General features: G+C 42.1%; 2 protein-coding genes across 4 annotated transcripts; one reads left to right on the top strand and one right to left on the bottom strand.

Annotated features, from left to right (window-relative positions):
• Positions 1–1347: 1347 nt before the first annotated feature.
• LOC117867550 (trichohyalin-like) lies at positions 1348–18372 on the top strand. Of its 3 annotated transcripts, none has more exons than XM_034752707.1 (13): positions 1348–1440; positions 1771–1842; positions 2628–2767; positions 3080–3233; positions 5145–5220; positions 8114–8203; positions 8585–8675; positions 11298–11387; positions 12388–12416; positions 14407–14498; positions 15643–15741; positions 17088–17182; positions 18127–18372. In XM_034752707.1, exons 1-13 carry the CDS (start codon positions 1380–1382, stop codon positions 18346–18348), a joined length of 1311 nt encoding a protein of 436 aa, XP_034608598.1. In that variant the 5' UTR covers positions 1348–1379; the 3' UTR covers positions 18349–18372. The 3 variants fall into 3 exon arrangements, with proteins under 3 accessions (XP_034608598.1, XP_034608599.1, XP_034608597.1); XM_034752708.1 differs by having other exon boundaries at positions 1357–1440; positions 1768–1842; positions 15649–15741; XM_034752706.1 differs by having other exon boundaries at positions 1357–1440; positions 1768–1842.
• Positions 18373–21402: 3030 nt separating this feature from the next.
• Positions 21403–22741, bottom strand: UBB (ubiquitin B). The gene is made up of 2 exons (XM_034752877.1): positions 22633–22741; positions 21403–21789 (listed from the first exon to the last, which is right to left on the bottom strand). The coding sequence occupies exon 2, from the start codon at positions 21781–21783 to the stop codon at positions 21550–21552; it is 234 nt and encodes a 77-aa protein (XP_034608768.1). The 5' UTR covers positions 21784–21789; positions 22633–22741; the 3' UTR covers positions 21403–21549.
• Between the last annotated feature and the right edge of the window lie 4661 nt (positions 22742–27402).

The following is a 27402-nucleotide window of genomic DNA, read 5'->3' as shown; positions in this document are numbered from 1 at the left end:
AAAATACTTCTGAAGAGCACCTTTCTTGCCTTGGGAATGGATCGGTTTGCTCCAATTATTTTCAGAAGTGATCTCGCAGGGTAGCGCAGTCATTACACACATGGAGTCAACTTCTATGATAATTTGCATCCTGTGCAGCTCCACGCAAATCAACGGCCCAGGATATAAATCAGTACAAAGTTTAAACAAAGATTATCATGAATGTAAGTGGGTTCAATTGCACAGAGAGATCTAGTAGTGTGTTAATAAGAAATCTGGTGAAAAATGGGAACACATTAAAGATCACGCAAAAACTGAATCCTGTGGCTCCTTCATGGCCTCCCTTCTTGTTCTTCTTTCCAGCACGTATGGAGTATCTGTCCCAAGTAGCAATGAATAAAGCTAAATCCCCAAAGGACCGGGAGATTTTCCTGAGGTCTCAGGCTCTGTTGTCCACCGAACCCACTTTCCAGCACCTGAAAAATAACAAAGGTGAAGTCATTTGTGGTCATCTTGTGATTGTGAAGCCGTGACCTTTACTTTTTGCAACTAATAAAAGATTGTATACAATACCAGGAAAAAAAGGACTCCGAAAAAGTTGGGGGTTTTATTTCAGTTGCAGCACGAGCCCTGAGGAACATTCTCTCTTATTACCATAAGCTTCAAGACACAGCCATGAATCTGCCCGACACAGTCTATTTTTTACTGGTGCCTCTGCTGCAAGTCGTCCTAGACGCTGCTGCCCCCAGCCTATCTTTGGACTCCATTTCTGCTGTTCTGGCTGAAGAGTTTATCACGTTCATGAAGCTTCGACCTCAGTTAATGAGGCTCTCCGCCACCAAGGTAGAGTCAAATGCCTCTCCCCTTTTCAGGCCTATCCACCTCTGGAGAAAGAGGATGCAGCTGTCTACAGAGGCTTCATTGAGTCCATGTGACTGGGATCAGAGCCAAATCATTCCTCTCCATCCTCCTCCATGGATCTCCTACCCTTGGCTGCTCCTCACAGCTCAGGCTCCTATACCACACGCATAGTCCCCTACAAACATATGATGAAATCTGGACTGGTTGTGCCCTACGTAGAATCAGGGGAAAGCTGCGCACCCACCCTCTTCAGTTTCTCTCGATGACCTTAATAGACAAGGAGTTGCCACACACTGTGCCATTCGTTTGCCTTAGAAATTGTTTCCCTAGAATAAAACAGCTTGGGTTAGAGAGGCTAATGGAGCATCAGGCATTTTCCTTAGTTCTGTACAGCACCTTTTCTGAGAGCTGTATAAAGGAAAGACGTCAATAGGATAGTGTGTCCCTTCCCCTCAATGCATTTTAATTTCTCACACAGATGCTGTTATTTCTTGTTCTAGGATCCCGCCAGTGCCAGTATATTGGAGGAAGCAAGCTCAATGTTAGAGCAAAAGGACAGGGACCTGGCCAACATCATTCGAGGCATTTACAGTCAGACAGGTAATTTTGCTGTGTAGTGAATAAAATAACAGAAGTATTATGTGGTAATAATTGCCCACTCTCTAGGAGGTGAAACAAAAAGCCTGATCTTCCTTCACTTTGGGATTGATACGCTGTTCATCATCTCGGCGGAAAGCTGTTCTATTAATCAGAGCCTCAGCTGGTGTCCGTCGGTGGAGCTCCATTGGATCTGGCCCTATATGTAAATACAGTCACCAGCTCATGAGACAACTAGCACATTAGTCTTGGAGCTTGACTGAAACTTCATATAAATTGCAACCGTTATGCAGAATCTAACTTACCTTGAACTCTTTCATTGTGTCCTAGCAGAGGAGCCTCAGGAACCCCTGCGGAGGGCACTGCAGCACATGCTCCAACCAGCCATCAGTACCGTCTTTGTGGGTAAGGCCCTTTCTGAGGTTTTCAAATGAGTCACAAGCCAACTTCTTCCAATCCTAAAATGAATCGGGCTTTGCCACATAAGGACTAGCTTGTAAGAGAACAAAGAATGTTGTATATGAAGAACAGTGGTACGAGATATTCCCTCCAATGGGAGGGATGACAGAGAGATAGGGCCAAATGTATCACTGATATTAGTAAAACGGAAGTCATTAATTTGGTCCTTAGGGTATAGCTACACTGCAGTCCATGGTGTAATTACAGCACAGGTAGACATACTCAGATTGACTTTACCCACACTAGCATGGCTAAAAACAGCAGTGTAAAACACAGGAGCATGGGCTTCAACTCCAGCTGTATAAGCACACGGAGGACCCTAGGTACGTGCTCACAATGCTAGCCCGTGCTGACGTCCATGCTATTGCATCTCCACTGCTATTTTTAGCCAACCTTGCATGGATAAATTTAGCTGAGACAATCAAACCTCAGATCATCTCTGGAAAGGAAAAAAGAGTCAATCTGCCCACAAATCCACCCAAATGAAGCAATTTAGAAATTAACATTTGCTCAGCTATCACTCTCCCCTTTCCTACTCATTCTGGGGAACAACAAGCAAACAGTAGCAAACAGAGACGTAGAACGAGAGTCTGAGTTATCCATAGTCTCCTGGCAGAGGAGTGATTGTACAGCTCATTCCTGTAATGACCAGCAGACCTTCCAAACTCGGTGTATCTCATGCATACAAATATCCCTGCCTGTAGTAAAAGGGTCACTGCAACTTTTTACAGGCTACCTGACCATGGATACACTGCTTTATGTCTGGGACCAGGTAATCATTGGACTTGATCAGCCATCATATAACTGCCTCCCTGCATTCAGCACAGCCTTCATCTTATTGCTTCGGGACTATCTGAAGACATGTCAGTCGGTAAGTGTCACATTTCCTCTCTCACAAAACATGCAGTTTCATTCAAGTCCACGATAACTTTTATTTTAGAAAGTAAAATTATTTGGGGTAAATAAAATGTGGAGCTAAAGAGACAAAGACTGTGTTTAACACTGAGGCTAGGAGGTGAGTCAGTGACAAAAAGAAAGATTAAAAAAATAAGTTCAACAGCATCCTGACACAGAAGAGGGTGCAGAGATATAAAGGAAGGGCAGGGAGGAGATGCTACAAAAGCTCACATCAACTGCAATTCATTTTACTGGGCCATAAATCACTGCTTATTATTTGGTTTAGCCAGGCCAGATGGAAGCAGCTCTAAGGACTCAAGGGCCAAATTTGTCTGTGCAAGAATTTCAAGACGTGATCAGAAAACACTTCTTCAGAGAACTGTCCAGCCAGCTACACCGAGATGACAGTGACCCCTTCCCAGTCCATGATCCCACACAAGGTGAGATCACATCCTGCACCTGGGACTGCACAAGACTTGCACCTGGAACAGGTGTAACAAGAACAACATATCCATCTAGATGCAGTATGCCCATGAAGCTGGTGGATATTCCAATACTTAGATTCACCAAGCCAGCATAAAACAGCTTCTTTATTACCTTACTGGTTACACTCAGAAGTCCAAACCACACAGTTCCTTTAAAGTGATCCAGCCTCAGGCCTCCATCCAGGTACTCAGATCAAATATGATGAAAATTTCTGTAAATCTTATTTCATCATATTAAAGGAAAGGTTCTACCAATCCCAAAGGATTGGACACATCACCTCCCAGGTTATTGAATGTTTCAGATCTTACCCAAATACACGCTACAGCGAATTCTTATTAACTAAACTAAAATTTATTACAAAACAAAAGAGAGAGAGTATGGTTAAAAGATCAGTATACATACAGATATGAGTTCAATTCATTGCAGTTCAGATTCATAGCAGAAATGATGAGCTTTGTAGTTGCAAAGAGTTCTTTCAGAAATAGTTCATAATTTATAGTCCAAATGTCACATTCAGGGCGTCCCAGCATAACTGGGACCTCAGTCTTGCGACTCAAACTTCCCCCAATGAAGCCTAAGCAGATCTGAGATGACAGAATCAGGACCCAAGGATCTTTTATACAATTTCATGACTTTTGACAAGTTGGAGTTCCTCAGAGAACAAAAGGTCATTAGGATGACTTTGAAGGAGGTCCAACACCGGTACCTAGCTATACGAATTATCAAAAGGCCATTTGCTTGTTCCTCCACCATTCACATTACATTTAAAAAAGAGATGAACACCGAGATAGCCCGTGTTTGCAATTAATTTAAATGATAGGATATTCTTTTGACCTCTGAATTATCAGAATACAGCACAGACAGGGACTATTGATAACATTGTGGACCCTATTCATACATATGTAAATACACAAAAATCTCCCCACGTCTTTTGAGGGTTATTTATTTTGCAGGATGTTTAACCCTTTCTAGCCATGCGTCACAACTAGCAAAACCACCACAATTAAGGAGTTGTTATAGCATAGTCTGGTCTCACCTGTGCAGATGGACCCAAATTATGTTTTAACCTTGTTAGTGGACTGTGCTACCGCTCCTGTCAGATCCATAAGACAATTAAGTAACAGGCTCATACCAGGCAAATGCAGAACTAGTTATAAGACAGAATACTACCATGATGTAACAAGACATGATAGATCTTGGTTTATAGACAAGTACTATGTTTCTCCTATATCCAAAAAAGGAACCATATGCTCTCAGTCTTATTCCAGATTACAGGAAAAACAGCAAGAAAGAAAAAGTAAAGTCTCCGCGAGGAAGAGCACAATGCATGTATCTCCTCTGTACACGCTGCAGCAACTCTGAGAAGAAAATGGCCACTGCCTCTGCACTTAGGCACAGTTCTTACAAATGTAAAAATGCAGAACACAGAAAATATAACCAGCACTACTGTCCCTTAAAAACCCCTGACTTCCTGTTCCACGGGAACGCTATCCTGCCAGTAGAGAAGGAAGTTGGTAAATAAATGCTCTTAAAACAACCTGAACAAGAAGCCCCAATAACTGATGTTTGATAGATGAGCACGTACATTACCAGTGTTTTGTTAGCAGATTTCACAATATTTTCTAAAAGTATCTTTCAGCCACAAATATTTGGAATTTTTCTGGAAAATTCTATAATCAGGCTATTGAATATATACATGTGCAGATTAAGCACTATGTACTCTGCATGGAACTTCTATCAACTCAGATCTAGATTCATGTCTAACATGTCTGTGGGAACTGATGCTGTTGTCTGGCTATCTCTGTGTGCTCTTCAGAAAGCTGACAACTGCCATGTTCTCACTGTTTTTATTTTCCTTTCCACAGCTTTGCCTCCCTGGAGCTACTTGTGCAGAGTACCAGTACCTCCAAGAACCAGAGCTCAGGACAGAAGACAAGCAAGGTAGCTCTACTAGGCATTACTGTCACCTGCATATCACAGGGCAAGATCTTTCTTACCAGGACTTTGAGTCATATTTAGAGACGATAGTAGATGTAACTATACAGTACTCATCTATTTCTCAACATTACTGCCAGGGCTGTGACTATTAAAATGGCTAGTTCAGTCCAAGATTGGTCAAGACTGCTGCCTTTAATATCTCAAATTGCCCTGAATGTACCATACCTACCCCGTGAAGCAGTACAGACCTGGGGGTGCTATCAATTACACAGCCCAGCAAGGGCATGGAGGGGAAGGCACCAAGAGCTGTTTTCAAAGGGGAACAAATATACATTTCTACATTACAGAAGAAATCATTTTTGCAGGGGGCACTATACCATACATGAGCGCGGGTGCAAAGCAGCTGTATCCTTGCCTTGCTCTACCTTCAGGGCTGGGATAGAGGAGATGCAGGGTGCCTATTAAAAAGGGTTAGAGAGCTGTAAACCAGCAGAGTCTGTCAGCGTACTCCAAGACATGGGGTTTTCCTCCCAAGTGTTTATTGGCAGGAGTTGGAGGTAAACAGGTTTTAATCAAATGATTTTAAGCCAACAACTATCAAAAGTCCTTGATGTGCTGCCACCAAAAAAAAATCCTCTAAAGCTTAGTGCCCAGTTCCGCCTCCTTGGCGAGGCCTGGCTTAGTCTGTTTGTTGCTAACCATAGGTCTCCTACTTCTGCTTGTGAGACACATTTATGGCATTCTGCTGCATTGGGCTCCTGATTGCTCCCCTCAGGAGCCCCACCTTATTAGACCAACAGCTTTCACTTGTGCAGCTATGAGCCATAAGAGACTTGAGCAGAGAAATTAACTCTCCATCTGCTGGATTCAATGTGGGACCTCCCAGTGCCCTGAGCATTTTGCGCCTAACTTTAAGGGATCCACTGTAAAATTTATTAGAAAGGGGGGGCTCAGTTAGAATTAGATTTTGACTCAACTCTTGCAATGAGCTTCATGCAGGCAGAAGCCTCCAGAGAGCTCATTGCATAAGCCTGGGAGTAGTTTCACAGTTTTTCTGTTGGTAAATTTTAAAGAAGAGAGTTGAAGGGAAAGGGGAATTTAAATCTTTTCTTAAGGTGTTTCAGACACAAACCCAACAACACTGGGCTAAGTGTGTGTGAGAGCCAGAGAATGAAATTGATTGTAAACAGTGAAACTGGTCCTTCTAGCTTCATTATTATCCAACTTCCACGAACGGCAAAAAATATACAAAGATTCCCACTTTATATCTGGAACTGAAACAGATTTACCAGCCTTACCTCTAAGGAGCCTAGGGGATAATACGCATTGGAGGCCCTGCAATACAGGCCTGTGATTTCCTATCCACCCTGGGGATGGATGGAGTTAGAGAGCCTGTCTCAACCACTGACTTTACAAGTTTCTCTTCCTCTCCCTCTTTCCCCCAATCTCCTAGAATGTCCTTCCCTAAATACAATCATTAACAAAAAACTTTAGCACCATCCACTGGCAGCCTCCCATACTCCACTTTATTATCAATGCTATAAGTATGCTAATGAGCAAATCATTACCCACTAAGTGGTTTTGTCAGATTAATGCTCTCTGCTGAGCAGATGACTGAGCTGAAGTCCTGCTATTTACACACTACTATATTTAAACCTAACCCTAGCAGAACAATCAGAATTGAAGTGTTGTAGCTGTGTTGGTCCTGGATATTACAGAGACAAGGTGGGTAATATCTTTTATTGGACCAACTTCCATTAGAGAGAGACAAGCTTTTGAGTATACACAGAGCTCAAACAAGACCTGAAGAAGTTAGTCCAATAAAATATATTACCTCCCCAATCTTGTCTCTTTAATCAGAATTAAATGCAGTTTTACTTCATCTTCTGCATTTATGGGAACTCCCTACAAGCCTGGTGCATCTTACATGTTCCAGGAACCAAAACAATGTAGAATTCTGGAGACCTTTCCCAGGCACATTTTGGGGAAGGAAATTTACTTGCAACTAGAAAAGGGAAAAATGGAGAGTTTAAATAACATTCATTCTGTGCTTTTCATCTAGAGTCCACGCTTGCTCTGCTGATCAGTGGCTTCTTTTAAGTAGCACTATGCACTGTAGTGTCCTAAAGGGACATGGGAAAGCAAAGCAGCAGTTGCACTGAGTGTATATGGTCAATTCAATTCTAAGATTCTTCTCCTTGCTCTCAGAAGTGCTGATCGGTGGACCCCATTTACATACACAACTCCCTCACATGCACACACACATCCAGTTGTGATTGTATCAGGATCTAAGCTTGAGGCATCTGACTCATAGCGGGTGGTTGCATTGTTAACTCCTAAACATTTTGCAGTTAGTGGTGTATATCCCTACTGCGCTAGGATATGAGGTGATATCTTCTTTCCTTTCAGGAGAGAAGGTTCTAATTAATGCATTCACTGGCGTTAGCTCAGTGGTGTGCAGTTACTTAATGCAAGTGCCAATAAGGAGATCAAGCCCAAGAGCATACTCCTGGCTTCCCAGGCCTCTAGCCAACAGTGCTTGCCTTCTTGAGGAGCAGACCAAGAAAAGACAATCTAAGCAAGAACACCAGCTTCAATGCCATGTGCAGGGTTACCCTTGAAGCCAGATATAAGACTCGGAGGCACTGAAAGGAATAAAACTGTAGGGGGACTGGGGACTTCAACGGTAGAGTACAGGGAAGGGTCTTGCGGCCTGCAGCATGCAGGGGGTCAGACCAGATGATCATAATGGTCCCTTCTGACCTTAATGTCTATGAGTCTATGAGTCTATGGGAAGGGAAAGGTATACTTGGGGCTCTGTCTTGGATGTGGGAGTAGAGGTGGAAACCCACGCATACTTATTTAAAATAAAAAATCAGTATGTTCTGGTTTGTAGAGCGGAGCGTGAGATGCTTCAAAGGCAGCACATGGAGAGACTGAAACAGGAAGAAAGGTTGCAAAGGTTTAGAGAAGAGGAACAAAAGAGGTAAAAAGACAAAAAACAAACCCAAAACAATCCTAGTCTTCCCAGATATAGGACTACAATTACACTTCCCCATCACACTGCTCCCCTTTATGGCTTTCTCCTCTTAGCCCTTTGGCTCCCCATCACATGTCACCTCGTCTGATTCCCGTCAAAGAATCTATTTTACTGCTAACTAGCAGCATGGAGGTGGCTGTACCCCTTCTCCAAGCACTCATTTTTTCATATAATATATAGTGGCTTGCAGGGGGGGGCATCTTAAACAGTGTCTGAAAACCCTCCTGTGATGCATAGTTCAGAAACTCCTCCTGAGTATGTTAAGTGATCTACACTTTTTAAAAAATAGTCTCGCCATCTTAAATTAACTATTTAATGAAATTATAGGCAACAAGAGGGCAGACTACTACAGCTTCTGGAAGAGACTAAAGGAACCTTTGAAGCACGAAGGGTCTATCTGGAAGAACAACTATCACAGGTACTATTTGGAGAAACGGAGAGGAAGAGGAACTGCATGGCTGATACAGGATATGAGCCAAACTGGAGTTGTGATTACCTCCTCACACCCCCTATAGCAGCAGCTGTATGGAAATAACATGCTTTCAGCCATAAGCCCTTACATTTCTACAGAACTTTATTCTGAAGGATCCTAAAAGGCTTTAGTCTGCAATGTATCAGGGTCACTTTCCTCTTCACAGAAACATAGTCTCTCTGTGGTGGGATACAGCAGTTAATCTCTAGCAGTAGCACCACACAACAAGGTCCTTAGGAAGAGAGGAAAAGCTTCTCCAACTGAAGCTGCAGAAGGAACTTAGTTACTGTAGGCAACATGCAATTATTTGAGTTGAAACATGGCCTGGATATCACAGCTAACTCTTCTACTCTAGAGAAGAGAGAGCTCAGTAGTATGAGCACTGGCTTGCTAAACCCAGGGTTGTGAGTACAATCCTGGAGGGGGCCATTTAGGGATCTGAGGCAAAAATCTGTCTGGGGATTAGTCCTGCTTCGAGCAGGGGATTGGACTAGATGATCTCCTGAGGCCCCTTCCAACCCTGATATTAAACAAAAAAAAAAAAAAAAACACACCCTAAATAAATACTCTTGCAAAAGATGCCATCAGATATTTAATGACAAGTTAATTTTTATGTATTTTTGTCTAAAGGTGGCACCTCCAATAGCACATCAGCTCCCTTGTCCCCCACTGTCCTAATATGGAATTCTTACCAAGAAACCCAGAAATCTGGCCAACATAATTTTAATTCCCATAGGATACAAACCCCAGCATCATTATAGAAATTAGGGCTGTCAATTAATCACAGTTAGCTCACACGATTAACTCAAAAAAATTAATCACGATTAAAAAAATTAATTGTAGTTTTAATCGCACTGTTAAACAATAGAATACCAATTGAAATGCATTAAATATGTTGGATGTTTTTCTACATTTTCACATATATTGCATTGTGTGTTGTAATTGAAATCAAAGCATATATTATTTTTATTAGAAATATTTGCACTGTAAAAATGATAAACAAAAGTAATAGTATTTTTCAATTCACCTCACACAAGTGCTGTAGTGCAATCTCTTTGTCATGAAAGTGCAACTTGCAAATGTATATTTTTTTTGTTACGTAACTGCACTCAAAAACAAAACAATGTAAAACTTCAGAGCCTAAAAATCCACTCAGTCCTACCTCTTGTTCAGCCAATCGCTAAGACAAACAAGTTTGTTTACATTTACAGGAGATAATGCTACCTTCTTATTATTTACAATGTCATCAGAAAGTGAGAACAGGTATTTGCATGGCATTTTTGTAGCAATCTGTAGCATTTACGCGCCAGATATGCTAAATATTCGTATGCCCCTTCATGCTTCAGCCACCATTCCAGAAGACATGCTTCCAGGCTTATGACGCCCGTTAAAAAAATGTGTTAATTAAATTTGTGACTGAAGTCCTTGGGGGGAGAACTTTATGTCCCCTGCTCTGTTTCCCCTGAATTCTGCCATACATTTCACGTTATAGTAGTCCTGGATGATGACCCAGCACATGTTGTTCATTTTAAGAACACTTTCACTGCAGATGTGACAAAACGCAAAGAAGGTACCAATGTGAGATTTCTAAAGATAGCTACAGCACTTGACCCAAGGTTTAAGAATCTGAAGTGCCTTCCAAAACCTGAGGACGAGGTGTGGAGCATGCTTTCAGAAGTCTTAAAAGAGCAACACTTAGATGCGGAAACTACAGAACCCAAACCACCAAAAAAGAAAACCAACCCTCTGCTGGTGGCATCTGACTCAGACAATGAAAATGAACATGTGCCGGTCCGCACTACTTTGGATGGTTATCGAGCAGAACCTGTCATCAGCATGCACATGTGCCCTGGAATGGTGGTTGAAGCAGGAAGGGACATGAATCTTTAGTGCATCTGGCACATAAATATCTTGTGATGCCAGCTACAACAGTGCCACGAGAATGCCTGTTCTCACTTTCATGGAGCTTTTGTAAACAAGAAGCAGGCAGCATTATCTCCTGCAAATGTAAACAAACTTGTTTATATTAGCGATTGGCTGAACAAGAAGTAGGACTGAGTGGACTTGCAAGCTCTAAAGTTTTACATTGTTTTATTTTTGAATGTGGATTTTTTTGTACATAATTCTACATTTGTAAGTTCAACTTTCATGATAAAGAGATTGCACTACAGTACTTGTATTAGGTGAATTGAAAAATACTATTTCTTTTGTTTTTTTTACAGTGAAAATATTTATAATAAAAATATAAAGTGAGCACTGTACACTTTGTATTCTGTGTTGTAACTGACATCAATATATTTGAAAATGTAGAAAACATCCAAAAATATTTAAATAAATGGTATTCTATTATTGTTGAACAGTGCAATTAATTGAGATTATTTTTTTTAATTGCTTGACAGCCCTAACAGAAATGTTTTCTGTGCTTGTTCTCTTGTAGTGTTGCAACAGAATTTTCACTGACCTGTGCCTTCCTGATCACTGTTGGTAAACTAGATGCCAAAAGACACAACTGGCTTTTGATGTCTAGACTATTTACTCACTTTTGCCATCTCAAATTACATCTTCCAGGAGAAACAACTGCGCTATGAAATACAGAGGAAGGCAGAGGCACAGATCAATGGGCTGCAAGCTGAAATCAAAAGACTCATGGAGAAGAGGGTAATAAAAGAGCTGAATTTATTAAAATGAACCCAAATGGACACTGCTAAGTACTACAGGTCATAAAGAGCCCATGAGGGCTCATAGCCAACTCTTAAGAACATTCTGTTTAGAAATGTTGATGCTTAAATAATTTATTTTTCTTCCCTCATTATCATCAGGCACTTATACATGAAAACAAGGTCTTTACTAATTAAGCTTTTGTTATTCTCCATCTTATTTTTTTAATTCCATTTGAGACATTATAATCATTTCCACAGCAACCAGTTTATAATCCTCAGAAACTTGTGGTAAAGTTTGCTAGTTTGGGTTGTTCTGATTAGCATCTTTGTCTTATGTCTTGGTCTTGAGGGATTCCATTCAATGGAGAAACTATATTTGAATTAAATTAGTCTTTTATAGGAGCGGGAGCAGAGGGCTAAGGGCTCAATACTCCTGGATTCTAATCCTGTCTCAATATATGTCTTTTTGCAAGTCACAGTTCCCTTCTATGCCTTAGTTTACACATCTCTGAAGTAGGAATAGTAACTACTACAGCATATCCCACTGGGGTTATGAAGTTTAATATTTATATGTGTTCTAAGATATCTGAATGAACGGCAGTATAGAAGAGCAATTTATTATAAATAACCTAATTTAACTCCTTTCAATCTTCCAGATTTATTAGTTACCCATAAAGAAAACGTACTTATCTGGTGCTGCATTGATTCTGCCTTGTACTACCATTGATGCAAATGAATGTTCTGTCAACAATGCTGCCAAACAGCCCAACCTTCCAGAGCTAGCTCAGAGAACCCTTGTTCAATAGAATGGGAGAGGTACCTTTGTGGAAGGAGTGAAACTCCCCGAGGCCCACTCTGTCTTGTCTGATATTCAAAAGCTGGCCTGCCACAACTCTGACATGGGTTTTCAGGGGGAGACATAGTGAAGGCAGAAAGCTAATCTCAAAGCTGTTTAAAAAAATCTTGACTTAGGATGTTGCTTTCTGTTTCTCTTGTAGCTTTCTATTGATGCATACTCAGAGGGAAGGTAAGATGCTGTGCAATATGCTACCAAAGAGAACACTCGGGGGAGGAGGGGGGGAAATAATCTTACTCAAGATAACATCCCCAAGACTTTCCACTGTTGTTTTATAATGCAGCAGAGTGATTAATGCCTTTAAAAAAAAATCCCATATGAAATACAGCAAACTACAATGTAACAAATATTTTAACAGTTCCAGCCAAATATTTCTAAGTCATATGACCAAAAGTGGGAAGAGGATTCATTCTCCAGAACCGTGGGGCAAAATTTCCATAGAACTGGAGGACTGAATGGCTCAGGGGATTGGTAATGATATACAGCCACTTTCAGTCATTTGTTCCACTCAGACAGTATGGCCCAGTGGATGGAGAACTAGACTCAGGAGACTTGTGTTCTATTCTTGGCTCTGCCACCCGTCTGCTGAGTGACTTAGAACAAGTCACTTCACCTTGCTGGGCCTCAGTTTCTCCATCTGTAAAATAAGGACAGTGACACAAACCACTGGCTGGAAGTTGATGATAGACAAGTTAAGACTGGAAATGAGGCATACATTTTTAACAGTGAGGGTAATCATCTATTGGAACAATTTACGAGGGGCTGTGGTAGATTCTCCATCATTGCTTTTTAAATCTAGATTGGATGTTTTTCTAGAAGCTATGCCCTAGGAATGATTGTGGAGCAGTTCTCTGGCCTATGTTATACAGGAGGTTAGACAATCACAGTGCTCCCTTCTGGATTTGGAATCTATGAATACAGACGAAGATGAAAGCAGCTCAAAATCATTATTATCTAAGTACTTATTGTACCTGATACATGTTTTGTAGCCCCTGTTAAATGACCTGGTGGAAAGGAGTCCTCCTCATAAACACCAACCACATAAGTAGAGCCCTGCGCGGATACAAATTTATATCCATGGATGCAGATATCGATGGATATAAATTGGTATCCGCGGAACCGCAGAGCTCTCCCGGGAACCGCAGCAGCGAAAGGAGCAGAATGTAGGGCTGCTGCTCCCAGGAGCCAGCACCCCGTGCCGGGAGCTCCCGCAGTGTGCCTGTACCACCCCCAGCCGTGCCCCCGTCCCTTCCACGCAGCTGTCTGCGTCTCCTGTCTGGTGGCGTGCGAGCCGCTTGAACACAAGAGCATGACCAGGGACAGCTGCCGGTGAGGCTGGTGCCCGGCCCAGTGGGTGGGGCTGGGGGCGGTACAGCTGCGCCAGAGGAGCTGCCAGCATGGGGCGCTAGCTCCTGGGAGTGGTGGCCAAACATTATGCTCATTTCGCTGCTGCGGTTCCTGGGATAGCCCTGAGGTTCCACGGATACCAATTTATATCCGTGGATCCGAACAGGGCTCTAAACGTAAGTGGCACTAACTGGCATCTTTAAACAGAGAGGGTAAGGATTAAGAGTGAGTGCCTCACAAAGGGCACGGAGACTGAGCTATCCACTGCTCCCATATGGTTTCTTCCAGCTGAGGGTTATGGTACACTAGTTGGGAGTGCATGGAAAGATTGCACTGCTGCTCCCCAGGCTGTACCCATTCTATGGATAAGAGAAGACATCAGTTTTCAGGATTGTCAAGCCAACGTGTTTCATTAGCATCAAATTCACTTCAAAATAAAAACTGAAAATCTGTATTGCTTATATAGGATCCTTTTTATGTTATTTGTGATGATATGCCTCAAGCAAAAGGAAGAACTCAGGTATCATCTCTCTTCTAGCCTGATCTGGAATTCATTCACCTCTGTTATTGTCCCTCTTTATGCAAAAGTGGCATGTAGCACAAAGAAAGGACAGGGAGTGAAAAGGAGGGGCTGGTCTGACAATGAAAGGCAGGTTGTCACCCACCGTTGAGACAGAAAACACATTGCCTCTGTATCAGCAAAAAGGTGTGATAGAAAACAGCAGCAAAGGGACTTCAGGAAAACAAATACAGCATGTGTCACAGTGGAGTGTGCCTGTGGAATATATGAGAATGTGTCTCTTCTCTCTTATAGCCTCATAGCACCTGCACCTTCGCTGCAGTCCCTGACTCCATCTCAGATGTTGCCTCCTCAACCTTCCCCAGTACAACCACCACCTCCTACAGGTTAGTGAAAGTTACATGGCTCTTATCACGTACACACCTATATAATAAAGGCTTTGATGGGGACATGGAGAGTACCTTGGGGAAAAATCTGATCAGCTCTTATTTGTATAATCAGTGATGCTCCACATTCCTTCCAGCTTTGAAGGACTGGGGCTGCCTTTGAAATCAGTCAAACTTGCTTTTCAGTATCCCAGAGGAGTTAACTAGGCGTTTGTCTTCCCAGGAAGGGCTAACAATACTGCATAATTAACCTGTGGAACTCATTGCTACAACATATTACTGAAGCCAAGAGCTTATCAGGGTTGGGTTCTTTTTTAAAGTATCAGGCATTATATATGAATAATTAGAACATCCACAGCTACCTTAGGCTGGACTTCCCTATTCCTTTTGTGGCATTTTTCCTTGGAGGGACTTATATAGTGTAGAGCAGGGGTTCTCAAACTTAATTGCACCGTGACCCCCTTTTGACAACAGAAATTACTTCACGACCCCAGGAGGGGGGACCGAAGCCTGAGCCTGCCCAAGCTCCACTGCCCCACGTGGGGGGGCCAAAGCCCGAGCTCCACTGCTCTGGGCAGGGGGCCAAAGCTGAAACTCGAGGGCTTCAGCTCCAGACAGGGGGCCTGCAACCTGAGCCCTGCTGCCCAGGTCTGAAGCCCTTGGGCTTTGGCTTTGTCCCTGGGTAGAACCCCGTTCAAATGGGGTTGCCACCCACTTTGGGGTCCCGATCCACTGTTTGAGAACTGCTGGTTTAGAGTTACCAAATATAACCAGGATAGCTCCTTAACTCACTCACCACCAGTGGCAGCTGCTTTAGGTACGGTATAGTGCACTATTTCACTAGCCTGGAAACATTAAGCTGGAGCTATTTTTTTTGGAAGAAGCACGAGAGAGGGACAAATAAAAATATATACAAAGATATAAACCTTCATGTTTTGGAGCATAAGCCAGAAACTAACAGCCTGGAATTAGAAAAAACAATTGTGGAAAATCATTCCATAACTGTCCATCAGGGAGTTTCATGGAAACCTTTCCTCATCAGGGTTGAGCCTCGTAACCCGTATGTTCTTCATCTCTAAAGAGATTAAGAAATTTATTCCTGGCCTGAAAGGTGGTGAGTCTACATTTGTAGCCTTTGCTTTAGTTACAGATGGTACAAACAGGACCAGGGAAATTCATGGCAAAACAGCAAAAACCATAACTCTGGATCTACTTGAACAGCTAATGCAGGCTGCAAACACAAGTAAGTAATATGGTTTTCTGAAAAGATATAAATCAAATAAAGTCCCTGAAATATCTGTTGACTGGTCATATTTCTCTTTTTACCAATAGTTTCAAATATAGATTTCTGTTGTGATTAATACTTTACAGTATATATTGCATATGCTGTTTGCAGTACAGAAAAGTGACTTACCAATAACTGAAGTTTAGGTATATTGCCTCTATCCATCCATACCATGGGTAAATGGTTCAGAAGCATCTCCAAAACAGTGATTGGTATAGCCTTGCTCTACTTGTGCAACCCAATGGACATGTTAGACAAAAAAATAATTCTATACCGGGGGTGTCAGGTACATAATGGCTCTGGACAAATCCTGTTATGGTCACTGCACTGAAAAAAAAAAGCTGATTTACATAAATATCATAAATATAAGGATATCCCTTTAAAAGTACCAGTGAATGTTATATCTAAAATTCAGATATTACTAAATATACCCTCTGTCAGGACTGGATTAATAACCAGGACTCTAACCTCTTATGGTATTAATTGAAATTATAAAATTCCATCAAATTTTACCATTACATTGCAATATTGGAAGTTTTCTACATCTATATAGCTCCCATGCCCAATCCTCTCTTAATTTGGACTTCTTTTACTATGGCTATCTAATCTAGCTACATGCTAAGAAGAATTAGCAGTTGACTGAAGTATTTTGATAGAAAACTACTTGGAGAATTATTTGCTCTCTTCTGCATGGCTATCCAAGGAAAGGATTTATAAAGTAGAGGACATTTTCCCAACTGTTTTCAAGATGCTACAAGCTTCTGATGCTGGGCAGCGCATATCTTGATGGACAAAGCCTCAAAGTCTTTCTAGGTCCCAATTATCCAAAACAGCACTTCTATCTAGTTCTACCTCCCCACCAATGAGCCTGTTCTGAAGGAACCGCACATTTGTAAGGTTAAGAGGGTAACTGCATTCTTCTCTAGGTGAAAATATCCTTTCACTTGATGTATCTTTTCTGGCTCTATATTTGTAGCCTGCTGAACAAAACTTGCAATGATAATCAAACGTCAGTGAAAATGTAAAAATGAAGATGTTTTTTGGTTTGTTTTTTTAAATCAGCACTTTGGTGGAGCAATGATGACATCCTGTGGGTTAAAATGTAATTGTTTCTGCTTAAGAAAATATGCCCTCAGGGGAGATTCTCCAAGCCCACGTGTCTAGTTAACCCCAAAGGGAGTTGCAGGCCTGCACTGAGAGAACAGGCTCCAATGATTTACTCCTAGCATTAAAGTGGGTATTAATAGCTTATCTTGATTAAAACAACACTCCAGTGTCCAAAAGGAATTTATGTTGTTTTTCAGTTGCTAATGGGAGCAATGCAGCCGAGCAGGACTCTTTGAATGCAGCTACCAAAGAACATCTTCGGAACTATAACCAAGACTGCAAAAATGCAGAGGTATTCCATATGCTTACTAACCCTTAGCCTCTCTCCCCTTAATAATATAACCCTATGGTTATGCAGTGTACATTTGAAAGGGAAAGTACTGCTTACCTTCCATCAGTGACTACTGCAGCAGTGTAAATGATGCAGCTATTTAATCCTCATCTCATGTTGTCAGGCCTGGACTACAAAGTTGCAGCAGTTTATATAAAGGTGTGATTTTAAAACTGATTTAACGGGGCACATATTTGCAGGTGGACTAGAATTAGATTACCTGCTTATATCTCTCGCTCTCCAGGCTGGAAGCACAACATAGGCAGGGCCTTCAGCTCTTGAAACGGTTAAAGAGTGGACTGTTCTACTGAAAATGGTGGACAATTTAAGAATGGCACTGGAAGGAGACTCACCCAACCATCTTTACTGATGTAAGGTTATGACAACACAGAGCTCTGAAACATCATAAATGATGGGGAAGGAAACCCCAGAAAAAGGGCATGTGGCCCAAAAATAAGCCACCAAGTTCAGGAAAAAGTCCACCATGTTTCAATACTAATGCCCCTCCTGAAAAATAAGTGTAAGGTAATGTTTTTAAATTTAAATATATCTTTGATATATATTTAAACAACCTTGCATTAGGAAATGAACAATTGGCTGGGAGAGATGATAGTTTAAGAGGGAAACAATCCGTATTAATGCAAGTAGGTCATTAATACGCAGTAAGAGTCCACGCAAATGTTGTCAAATAAAACATTAAATAAGTACCCTACTGCTATCAAAGTCTTAGTTTATTTTGAGATTGTTAGAGTAGTAAAACAATCCTTTTTGAAAGGTTTCCAAATTTTTTTTTAAAGTCTGTTTAACTATTTCTACAACTCAAAAGCTTCAAGTAAGATGTAAAGTATTAAATATTGCTACAATATTGTGTCTCCAATTTAAGAGTTCCTTTTTTGCTTTAATAGATTGAAGTATTTGGACACCAGATAAACACAGAAGACAGAGAAAAAATTCCAGAACCCAAAAGACAACTACAGGAAAAATTAACTGCAGCTATCAGAAGACATGCTGAGGCCCGTTACAAAGCCCAGTTTGCAGCAAGGAGGATGTTATCAGAGCCTGATTATATGGGTGCAATGCTCTGTACCTCAGGGGAACACCCAGCACCCCCATGTTCATCCTTGTAAAATGATGTGTGGTATCCAATGCAAAAGTTTGTCACATTGGGTGTCTTCAGAAGGCTCATGATGCACTGAGCATTGTTGTTACAGTAATGTTATAGGTTGTAATTTCACGTATGTACTTATGAGGCTGAAAATGTACATGTATCCTCATGGCTTAAAATAAGACCAGGCAAAAACTCCCCAAGAGCAGAGAGGCAGTTCACACCTCATCAGGGCAGGAATGGGACAAACCCAGCCCAGCCTGACAGGAAAAAAGGAATGTTAGACTCTTGAGGGAGTCACTCCCCTTCCTTTGGTCAGTTTGGAACTGTAATGAGGCAATGCTCACCTAACTCTGAAGGGGGGGGGGGTGTGAAGCTGCAAAGCCACAAGGGAAGAAAGGCCCTGATAAAAGGGGAAGACATTTACCATGCTCTTCCACCTACATCTACAGACACCACCACACCAAGAGACTGAAGACTTGATCAAAGGGGAGAGCCAGGCTGTGATGAGAAGCATCTAAGTTTGTAAGTATCAGGGGGTAGCCGTGTTAGTCTGTATCTACAAAAACAACAAAGAGTCTGGTGGCACCTTAAAGACTAACAGATTTATTTGGGCATAAGCTTTCATGAGTAAAAACCTCACTTCTTCGGATGCATCCGAAGAAGTGAGGTTTTTACTCACGAACGCTTATGCCCAAATAAATCTGTTAGTCTTTAAGGTGCCACCAGACTCTGTTGTTTTTGTAAGTTTGTAAGGGCACTGAAAGTGTTAAGATCAGCTTAGAATGTGTTTTGCTTTTATTTGACCAAATCTGACTTATGTTTGACTTACAATCACTAAAATCTATCTTTATAGTTAATAAATCTGTTTGTCTATTCTACCTAAAGCAGTGCATTTGGTTTGAAGTGCATCATAGACTCCCCTTGGGATAACAAGCCTGGTACTTATCAATTTGTTAAACTGACAAACTCATAAGCGTGCAGCATCCAGCAAGCATAACTGAACACAGCAAGACAGATTCCTAGAGTTGTCTGGGACTGGAGATATTGGCCAGGGTCATTTGTTTGCCAAGTAGCTGGGAGCAGCTTACATACCAGAGGCTGTGTGTGAACAATCCAGGAGGGGGGGGGGGGGGGGTGTCGAACAGCAGAGCACAGTAAGGCTGGCTCTAGAATCAACAATTAGAGTTACCTAGCAGATCACTGGGCCTGATACCACCAGAGGGGACTGTCACTATGAGTACTATAAATATTCCACTTTTTAAAGTTAGCTTAAACATTAAGGTGAAATAGCAGTATGGAAACCAAATTCAGAGTTTGGCTACTAATACTGTCCTCAGTTTAGCCTACTGTTCTTATTCCTGGACTCTGAGAAGAATAATAAGTGTATTATAGATGGGGCTGCTAGCATGTTAAGGTTGTTCTGGCCCACTTCCCATTCTAAGACCCTGTTTTCAGTTGCTTGTAACTTTGTGCACATGTACATATAGCTCCACAAAATTCTCAAAATCCCAGAAAAACTGAAGAGACCTGTTTTAAGCAGGACTCTTTTGCAACAGACCTATTATAGTTAGGAACTGTCAGTTTTGCTACAAACTCAGTACAAGAACTATCATACTACTATACTAGTTGGCTGTCAAAGGACTTTACAAATTAAATGCTATCCCCATTTTACTTCTGGGAAAAGAGATGGCATAAAGTGACTCACCCACCTGCATGCAGGAAAGTCACGGACAACGTAAAATAAGCCAACCATCACCAGATGAAATCATTTTCAGTTGTTATAGTTACTTCTGTAGAGGGGAACCTAAAATAATCTTCTCTACCATTGTGTAAATGTTTTGCTGAGATAGAAAATATTTACAAAGAGTCACATCAAACTGTTTTACCCGTTGGTGCAGAAGTTACTTTAAAGAGTCTGTAGGCTGTGAGCATATTGATAATGTAACTTCCCATAGAAATTTTTAAGGTTGAAACACCCTGAACCTATAATTAGTTGTTACAGGAAATATCCCACCTATTTATGAAAAACCCACAAATTGAAACTGACATTTCCTCAACAAGAGCAGCAGTGGATACTGTTACACTATACTCTAAGCTTTTTATTATGAGTTTAATATGAGTATTATTATATTATGCACTATAAATTACACAATATTGAGTTGCTATACAGTATATTTAACACCCACATTTGCTGGAGCTAACACTGGCTCAGCTCTCCTTGAGGAAAGAGTGCTTTACATGAAAGAATGGATGACTGAAGTAGTAGGCAAATTTTCAGGCACAGAAACACTCCAAATTATCTATCACACACCTTTGCTTAAAACTGAAGCTCACTATTTGATTAATACAATATTAGCCTTCTATGAAGAAGTGTAGCACCATTAAATGTACCAAATGTGAAAACCTATGGCAATGTTAGTTCTCACAAAGCTAGGAAAACTTTCAGTCTCTGCTCAAAGCAAGGGCCAAACTTTGGTGCGTCTGTGTGGGGTCTGATCACCTTCATTTGATTTATTGGTAAACTGTAAAAATCCAGTGAAGCATTCTCTTAATTCAGTATTGTTTATGCAACCTACAGAAGGAAAGCAAGAAACAGCAAAGAACTGAGAATATGTTCAGTTCTCCTAGTCCCTTCTGTTCCCATTAAGTAAACAATTCAAATGTCAAACAGCAAGACTTGCACTTGGCTTTTTCCTTAAAAGATTAGTGTAAACTACATTATTGAAGTGGGCATAATCCAGGGGAAAAGCAGCTTCTGCTACTAAGAATTGCATAAGAACACAAAGCATTAATTCAATTGTTTATACCCAAACAGAGGAACCAGACTCTGCTCAAGAGACTGGAAAGGGGTTATAGTAAACATCCTTAAACATACCAGTGGAAATTCTGTAACAAGGGAAGAATAGTCTAGATGAGTGTTCCAACCTTACTTTACACAATTCTGATCTGTTGAAAGTAAACTCATCAGAAATTAGTAGCTGAGCCTCAACACACCCCTCCATGAAACAAGTTTTATTATGGTGTGAAGATTGCTAACTGAAACCATAGAACATTTTACCCAAAGACCACCAGGTAATGTGCAACAAAAATCTTTATTAGCATTCACAGACTGTTCAGCAGTTACTGCAACTTGTATTTAACTTACAATATTAAGACATTAAAGAGCTACAGTGCAAAAACAAATGCTATTGGCAATCATGTAAAGCAAGGTCCACAATAACTAACAGCCACCCCTCAGACGCAGCACAAGGTGGAGGGTGGACTCCTTCTGGATGTTGTAGTCAGACAGGGTGCGGCCATCTTCCAGCTGCTTGCCAGCAAAGATCAGCCTCTGCTGGTCAGGTGGGATGCCTTCTTTGTCCTGGATCTTAGCCTTGACATTCTCAATAGTGTCACTGGGCTCAACCTCTAGGGTGATGGTCTTGCCAGTCAGGGTCTTCACAAAGATCTGCATGTTGAACTGTACAGAAAGAGGTATCAGAAAGAGTTCCAACTTCCTATACTGATTAACTTGCTACAGAGCTACAAAGCTACAAAGAACCCTATATACAGACCCCAAAGCTTCACACCAACATTTCAGTATGAAAACTGAACCCAACCACGTAAAATCAGTAAATAATCAGTATCAAAAACTCTTCCCCGCCCTCTATATTTAAATAGAGAACTTTTTTAGTGAGAGACTTCCATGACAGGTTCCCTGGACACCCACTACCCCCTCTGTTTCTGGCTTAAGAAAATGCCTGTCTCCTGTCCAGCAGGAGAGAAGTCGGACGTTATCAGGTTCAAACCCGTTCTCAAATGCTTTCCCCAACAGCCGGGAACACAGCCCTTGCCCTTCGCGGCGTTCCCAGCGCTCCCGTCCTCTAGGGAGGGGACGCTGTGCCCCCTTCCCACCCGCTCGTCGGCACCTTCACCTACCCGGGCGACCCGCCCGCTCACTCGCCCGCCCCACCCCACCCCCAGCAGGTCGCCCTCATCCCGCTCGCCGTGACCCGTCTGAGCGACACGCGCGGGTTACCGGGGCTCGGGACCGCCCCGCTTCCCTCGCCAGTCACAATGACCGCCAGTGACACAGCACTCTTCACTTCCGGGAAGGCAACGGAATGGCGGCGCGCAGCCTCCGCCATCTTAGGCCGGGTCCCCTCCCCGCACCACACGCTCAGACACACAGAGGCTGTGCCCACAACCCCACTAAGCGGCTCTGTGCGTTCCCCACACTAATCGCCGCCATCTCCCTCCCCCATTGTCCCTAGCGAGGGGCCTCCTCAGTTTCCCCTTCATAGAGCCCTGTGCCGCTTCTTACCGTTAACCTCCCGCGACTTGGACACTTCTGTGGAAGTCTGTAAAATTCACCTGTCGATACCGCTCAGCTAGACGACAACACAGCCCGATTGTGGCGGTAAACTACGCTGCTCGCGCCTCAATCGCTACTATTTATAAGACTGCTGACGCTGAACGCCTCACCCATTCACGCACACATAGTGTCAGTGCGCTGCAGAAAATAGTCCCAATCAGTGGCCCTGCACCAAAGGCGGATACAGTCCCTTCCCCCTCACAGATCCTTTTCTGAAGTCTCAGGGTATGTCCGTTCCTCCCTGTGAGAAATCCACAGCTCTCCCTCCGAATAATCGAAATCTCTAATGCGCGGAGGGATCTCGGGTACGGTGAGAAAGCTACCAGACAGCTCTGGAAGCTTCGTAGACTGTGGGAGGACGGTAGGCGGGGTTATGCCAGTTGTCGGCGTTGATTGGTGCAGAAGCAGAGATACTGGTCATTGATTGGTTCACAGAGCGAGGTGGGCGAAGCTACGAAGAAAGCTCTGGAACGGGCGGAGGGGGGGGGAGAAACGGGTGATTCTCGTCGCTGATTGGTGCGGGGTGAGGTAAGCCTTGTTGCTAAGGCTCGCCGCCTCAGAGAAGCAGATGGGGGGGGGGGGGGGGAGGACCCTCGGGGGGGGGGTTTTCATGAGGCGCCGGGGGGGGGGGAGGCTGGGACCCAACAAGGCCAATGATCTGTGGGTAGCGATGGCTTTCCTCCTCTCCTCTGGCAGCAAGGATGGGGGAGAGCTTGGGTTATGGCGGGGGATGGATGCCCTCCGCCCCATGCTGTTACACGGCTGCCCTGAGCAGGGGCCTGCAAACCATTAGTGCCAACTGCTCTGGCCCATGGCCAACTTCCAGGAGCCAGAAACTTTGGCACCAGCCGGGTGAAGAGCACCAAGGCCGGTGGTGCTGAGAAGCTGGGCTGGTTTCACGTCCAGTGAGATGCGTAAGCCCATCAGTTAAACTGGCTCTAGGGGCTGCTGTGTGGATGCGCCTGGGTCTGTTTAAACTGGGCTTGGTTTAATATTTTAACTCAAATAACCTGCCCTTAAGCCCAAATGAGAGTGGGAACTGGTGGGTTTGCAGTCATGTAAGTTAAACCGGTGCAACTTCTGCCCATAAACAAGGCCTGACACTGCTGAGTAGTGAAGAGCCAAGCTGGTCCTTCTCTTGGACCTGATTCAGTGTTGCCTTGCACCTAGTGTAGTCATGCCAGCACAAAGTTGGTGTGAAAGGTCATCGTATATATGAGGCTTTGTGTACACTACACACTTATTTCGGTATAACTATGTTGCTCAGGGGTGCAATGTAGTTACACCAACTTTAACACACACAAACACCCCCGTGTAGACAGCGCTATGTTGGTGGGAGAACTTCTCCCTCTGACATAGGTACTGCCTCTCACAGAGTGGAGTTATTCAAATGGGACAGCTCTCTCCCATTGACTTAGAATGTCTTCACCAGACATGCTCCAGCGGCACAACTGCAAATGTGTAACAGAGACCTGTCCTAATAATATTTTACACCCACATTGCGTTCTAAAGTAAGTTAAGTCCATTTATTCATGTCTGAATACTGGAGACATAGCAGAATTTTCATAAGTCTTCTCCATCCATCACTAATTTGGCACACTCAGCAGCTAATATCTCAGTGATCTACTGCACACTATCTGTCCATCCTGCTGGTCTTCCCTACCTATGATGATCCACTACCATTACTTCCATTATTACTTTTTTGGAGTTATTTCCATCACTATACCTAATGTGACCAAAGTACATAAGTTTGTGCCTGTTGATTTTAGAGAGCAGAGTCTGCTTCTCTCCATTAATGTTTCTAACATAAACATTCATATTCTTTTCCATACAGAAGATACACAAGGTGCATTCTGCAGTAGTGTAAATTACTATATGTAGTGCAGGAAACTGGGAAATCAGGTCCCTTGTGTCAGAAACATGTTCCCTGCCCATGTTTTCCCCAACGTATCTTACTGGTCTTCAATTCTTTAGGCACACTTTTCTGTATACCTGGATAAATTCTTTACCATCTGTTTGTTTGTGCTTGTGTGTTTCCAGAGTCCTTAATAATTGTCAAACTTATTCTACATTTCTTTTTTTTCTTTTCCTTTGTGTGGGGGGGAGGAGAACCTTTTTTGAAAATTATGGTAAAATGCAACAATGGTAACTGTTGTGTCCTGGAATATTGTTTGTTGCTATTGTCAAAAACACAAGCAGCCCAGGAACAGTAGAAGCTTATTAGAAGAGCAGAGAAATTTCATTATTTGGAACTTAATCATTTGAGTATAAGTATCTGTGCACGCCCATGTGTCATACTCACGATTCATGTTTTTTTTAATCACATTAGCTTCTATTTCCTGGACTATTTTTCTTCCACAATTAAAGCATATTTCAAACGTAATTTTGTTATTGGGAGGTTATGAAACAGCATAGTGATTAAATGCTGCAGTCAGACATTCAAACTAGTATTTGCCAGGGTTTTTAAGAGAAAGTTCTGACCAGGTCATGTAACAACTTCCTCATGTGAGCTGACATTAAATTGTTGTTCATACTAATTGAGCTTCATTCGGTCCTTGAACCTGGGTTATACCAGGGGTTTGCTAGATCCAAAAATCTGTCACATGGTGGTGTTCAGTTTACTGCTAGTTCTTTCTGTGGACCAGAATGAAATTGTAGTCCAACAAAAAAATGAATAGATCTACCATAATTGACACTTTGTCTCACTCAAACACAAGCTGGAATCTGTACAAAGTTACACATTTCATTTTGATTTTTTTGTTTTTTTGGGTTTTTTTTGTCCTGACTAACATACCTTTGGCGTTCCTTAATATGATAAGTTTTGCTCCTGATGGAACCAAACCCACCCTCCCAGTTTACAATGAAAGGAAATGATCCTATCCAGAATAATAATACAATTAAAATATATATATATACAAACACACAGTACACATTGTAAACAGAGAGGAAGAAAAGCTAGAAAAACAGTCACAGCAGGAAAACCAGAGAGAGACTAGGGCAATAACCACTGCCCTGAAATGTTATACGTAGATGTATGACAAATCACAATGTTTAAGCAATGTTATATTTTGTTTTCCTTTAACATTTCTGACTTTTCCTCAATGGGTGGCTGTTTGTTTTGTTTGTGTTTCATTCCTAGTAGGTTATTATTTTCCTGTATATAGTGCTAAAAGTGGGCTAAATGCTTGATCCACGGGAGCCCTGTATGTACTGAACTAAATTAAAGGGTTTAAAACTCAGTATAAAACCTAATGAGCAAGCGACATCTGTTCTGTATAGAATGGAATAAAAATGGTAGAAGCAGGAAAGAGTTTTTAAACTGTTTTCATTTAAATACAATTTAAATATCCAGACTCAACAAATAACATTAGAACAAAGATCTTTCTACAGAGATCCAGAATCTATCAGAATAATACCTTGAAGTAGTAGAAAGGAGGCTGAGGTTCAGTGTAAAATATGAAAAATTGTGGAAAGGCAAAGCTGCAAAGTTGGAGGGAGAGTCTCTAATTGTGAATTAATTTTAAGGTAGATTTTAAAGCATCTCAGTCTTGTGATGAAGGATTTTACAATGTGTTTCTCACCAATTTTTTTTATCTCACTTTGATGAAGAGGGAAAGCGGATCTCTAGGGCTCTGGTAGAGATGCAGAATATCTGTGGGTGGGAGGTATCTCTGTAATTGTTTCACTGTGATGAATAAACCAGAAAACACTAGAGTCTCTTTTATTGTTTTTAGGTGTGGTTCCCAATAATATCAGCTAAACTGCTTCCACTCAGTTACTGTTCATTTTCTTTTTACCTATTCAAAACAGTCTGATCTTAAAATAACTTCTTGTTGACTGTTTCAGAATAATTGATGCTTCTTGGAAGTGTCATTCTATTAAGCTAGTACAGGGATATGCATGCCCACACAGAATGTAGACTCCACATTCAAAATAACAATGGTGTTTATGTGAACTATGGTGAAATTAATGATCCCCCCAACACACATTCACACTTGATTTTCTCAGATAACTAGATGTCCAAATAAGATAAACAATTACTCGGGCTTTGTGCAAAGAATTTGGTGATGGGGGGTGGAGGTTGGAGGAATGGAATTCACCCCCACAACGTGCATGTGGGCCACATAGCCACCATTCCAGCTTTGGGCTGGATTAGTGTCTGCTCCCGCTTTGCACCTCCTGGATTTGGTGCACTGGATTCACATAATTGTGGATTCAGTGGCCTCTCCCTTTGCCTTTCTACTATGGTCATCTGTTCCATCTTATTTGGAGCCTGCGTGCTGTCATTAGGCCAACCTAACCCTAAATTGATGTAGTTATGGCTAGGTCAATGGATGAATTCTATTGCCTCTCAGGGAGCTGGAAAAATCCTTTCCATGGCTGTAGCTGTGCCACTGTAGCATCTGTAGTGTAGACATGCCCCAGAGCTGACATGGTGCACTCTGGAACTGGACACATTCCCTATATCCACAGAGGATTTAACTCTGCCCTTTTATTATCTTGATACTCTGGATGGCACTTTCTTGCTATGGCAGTCACAAGCGTGTGTTTGTTTTATGTGTAATATGCCAGATTCTGTTTCATTTATAACAACGTGAATCCAGACAGCTCCACTGGAGTCTGGTATATAGCTGAAAACAGAGTTTGGTCTCATGAGTTAGTGAATTACAGTTTCAGCCTTAGCTCAGAATTTCTGTTGGTGAGAGAAACAAGCTTTTG

This window comes from Trachemys scripta, chromosome 18 (assembly GCF_013100865.1).
Source record: "Trachemys scripta elegans isolate TJP31775 chromosome 18, CAS_Tse_1.0, whole genome shotgun sequence".
Lineage (NCBI taxonomy): Eukaryota > Metazoa > Chordata > Testudines > Emydidae > Trachemys > Trachemys scripta.
Note: the sequence above shows the minus strand (reverse complement) of the source record. Positions and strands in the feature narration are given on the sequence as shown.

Excerpts from the sequence above, each read along its gene's own strand:
- LOC117867550 (XM_034752706.1), top strand. The coding sequence starts at position 1,380 with ATGTTAGAGCAAAAGGACAGGGACCTGGCCAACATCATTCGAGGCATT. Across the intron at positions 1,843-2,627 it reads CATCAGTACCGTCTTTGTGG|GCTACCTGACCATGGATACA; the intron begins GTAAGGCCCTTT and ends AACTTTTTACAG. Across the intron at positions 14,499-15,642 it reads ACAACCACCACCTCCTACAG|TTACAGATGGTACAAACAGG; the intron begins GTTAGTGAAAGT and ends CCTTTGCTTTAG.
- UBB (XM_034752877.1), bottom strand. The coding sequence starts at position 21,783 with ATGCAGATCTTTGTGAAGACCCTGACTGGCAAGACCATCACCCTAGAG.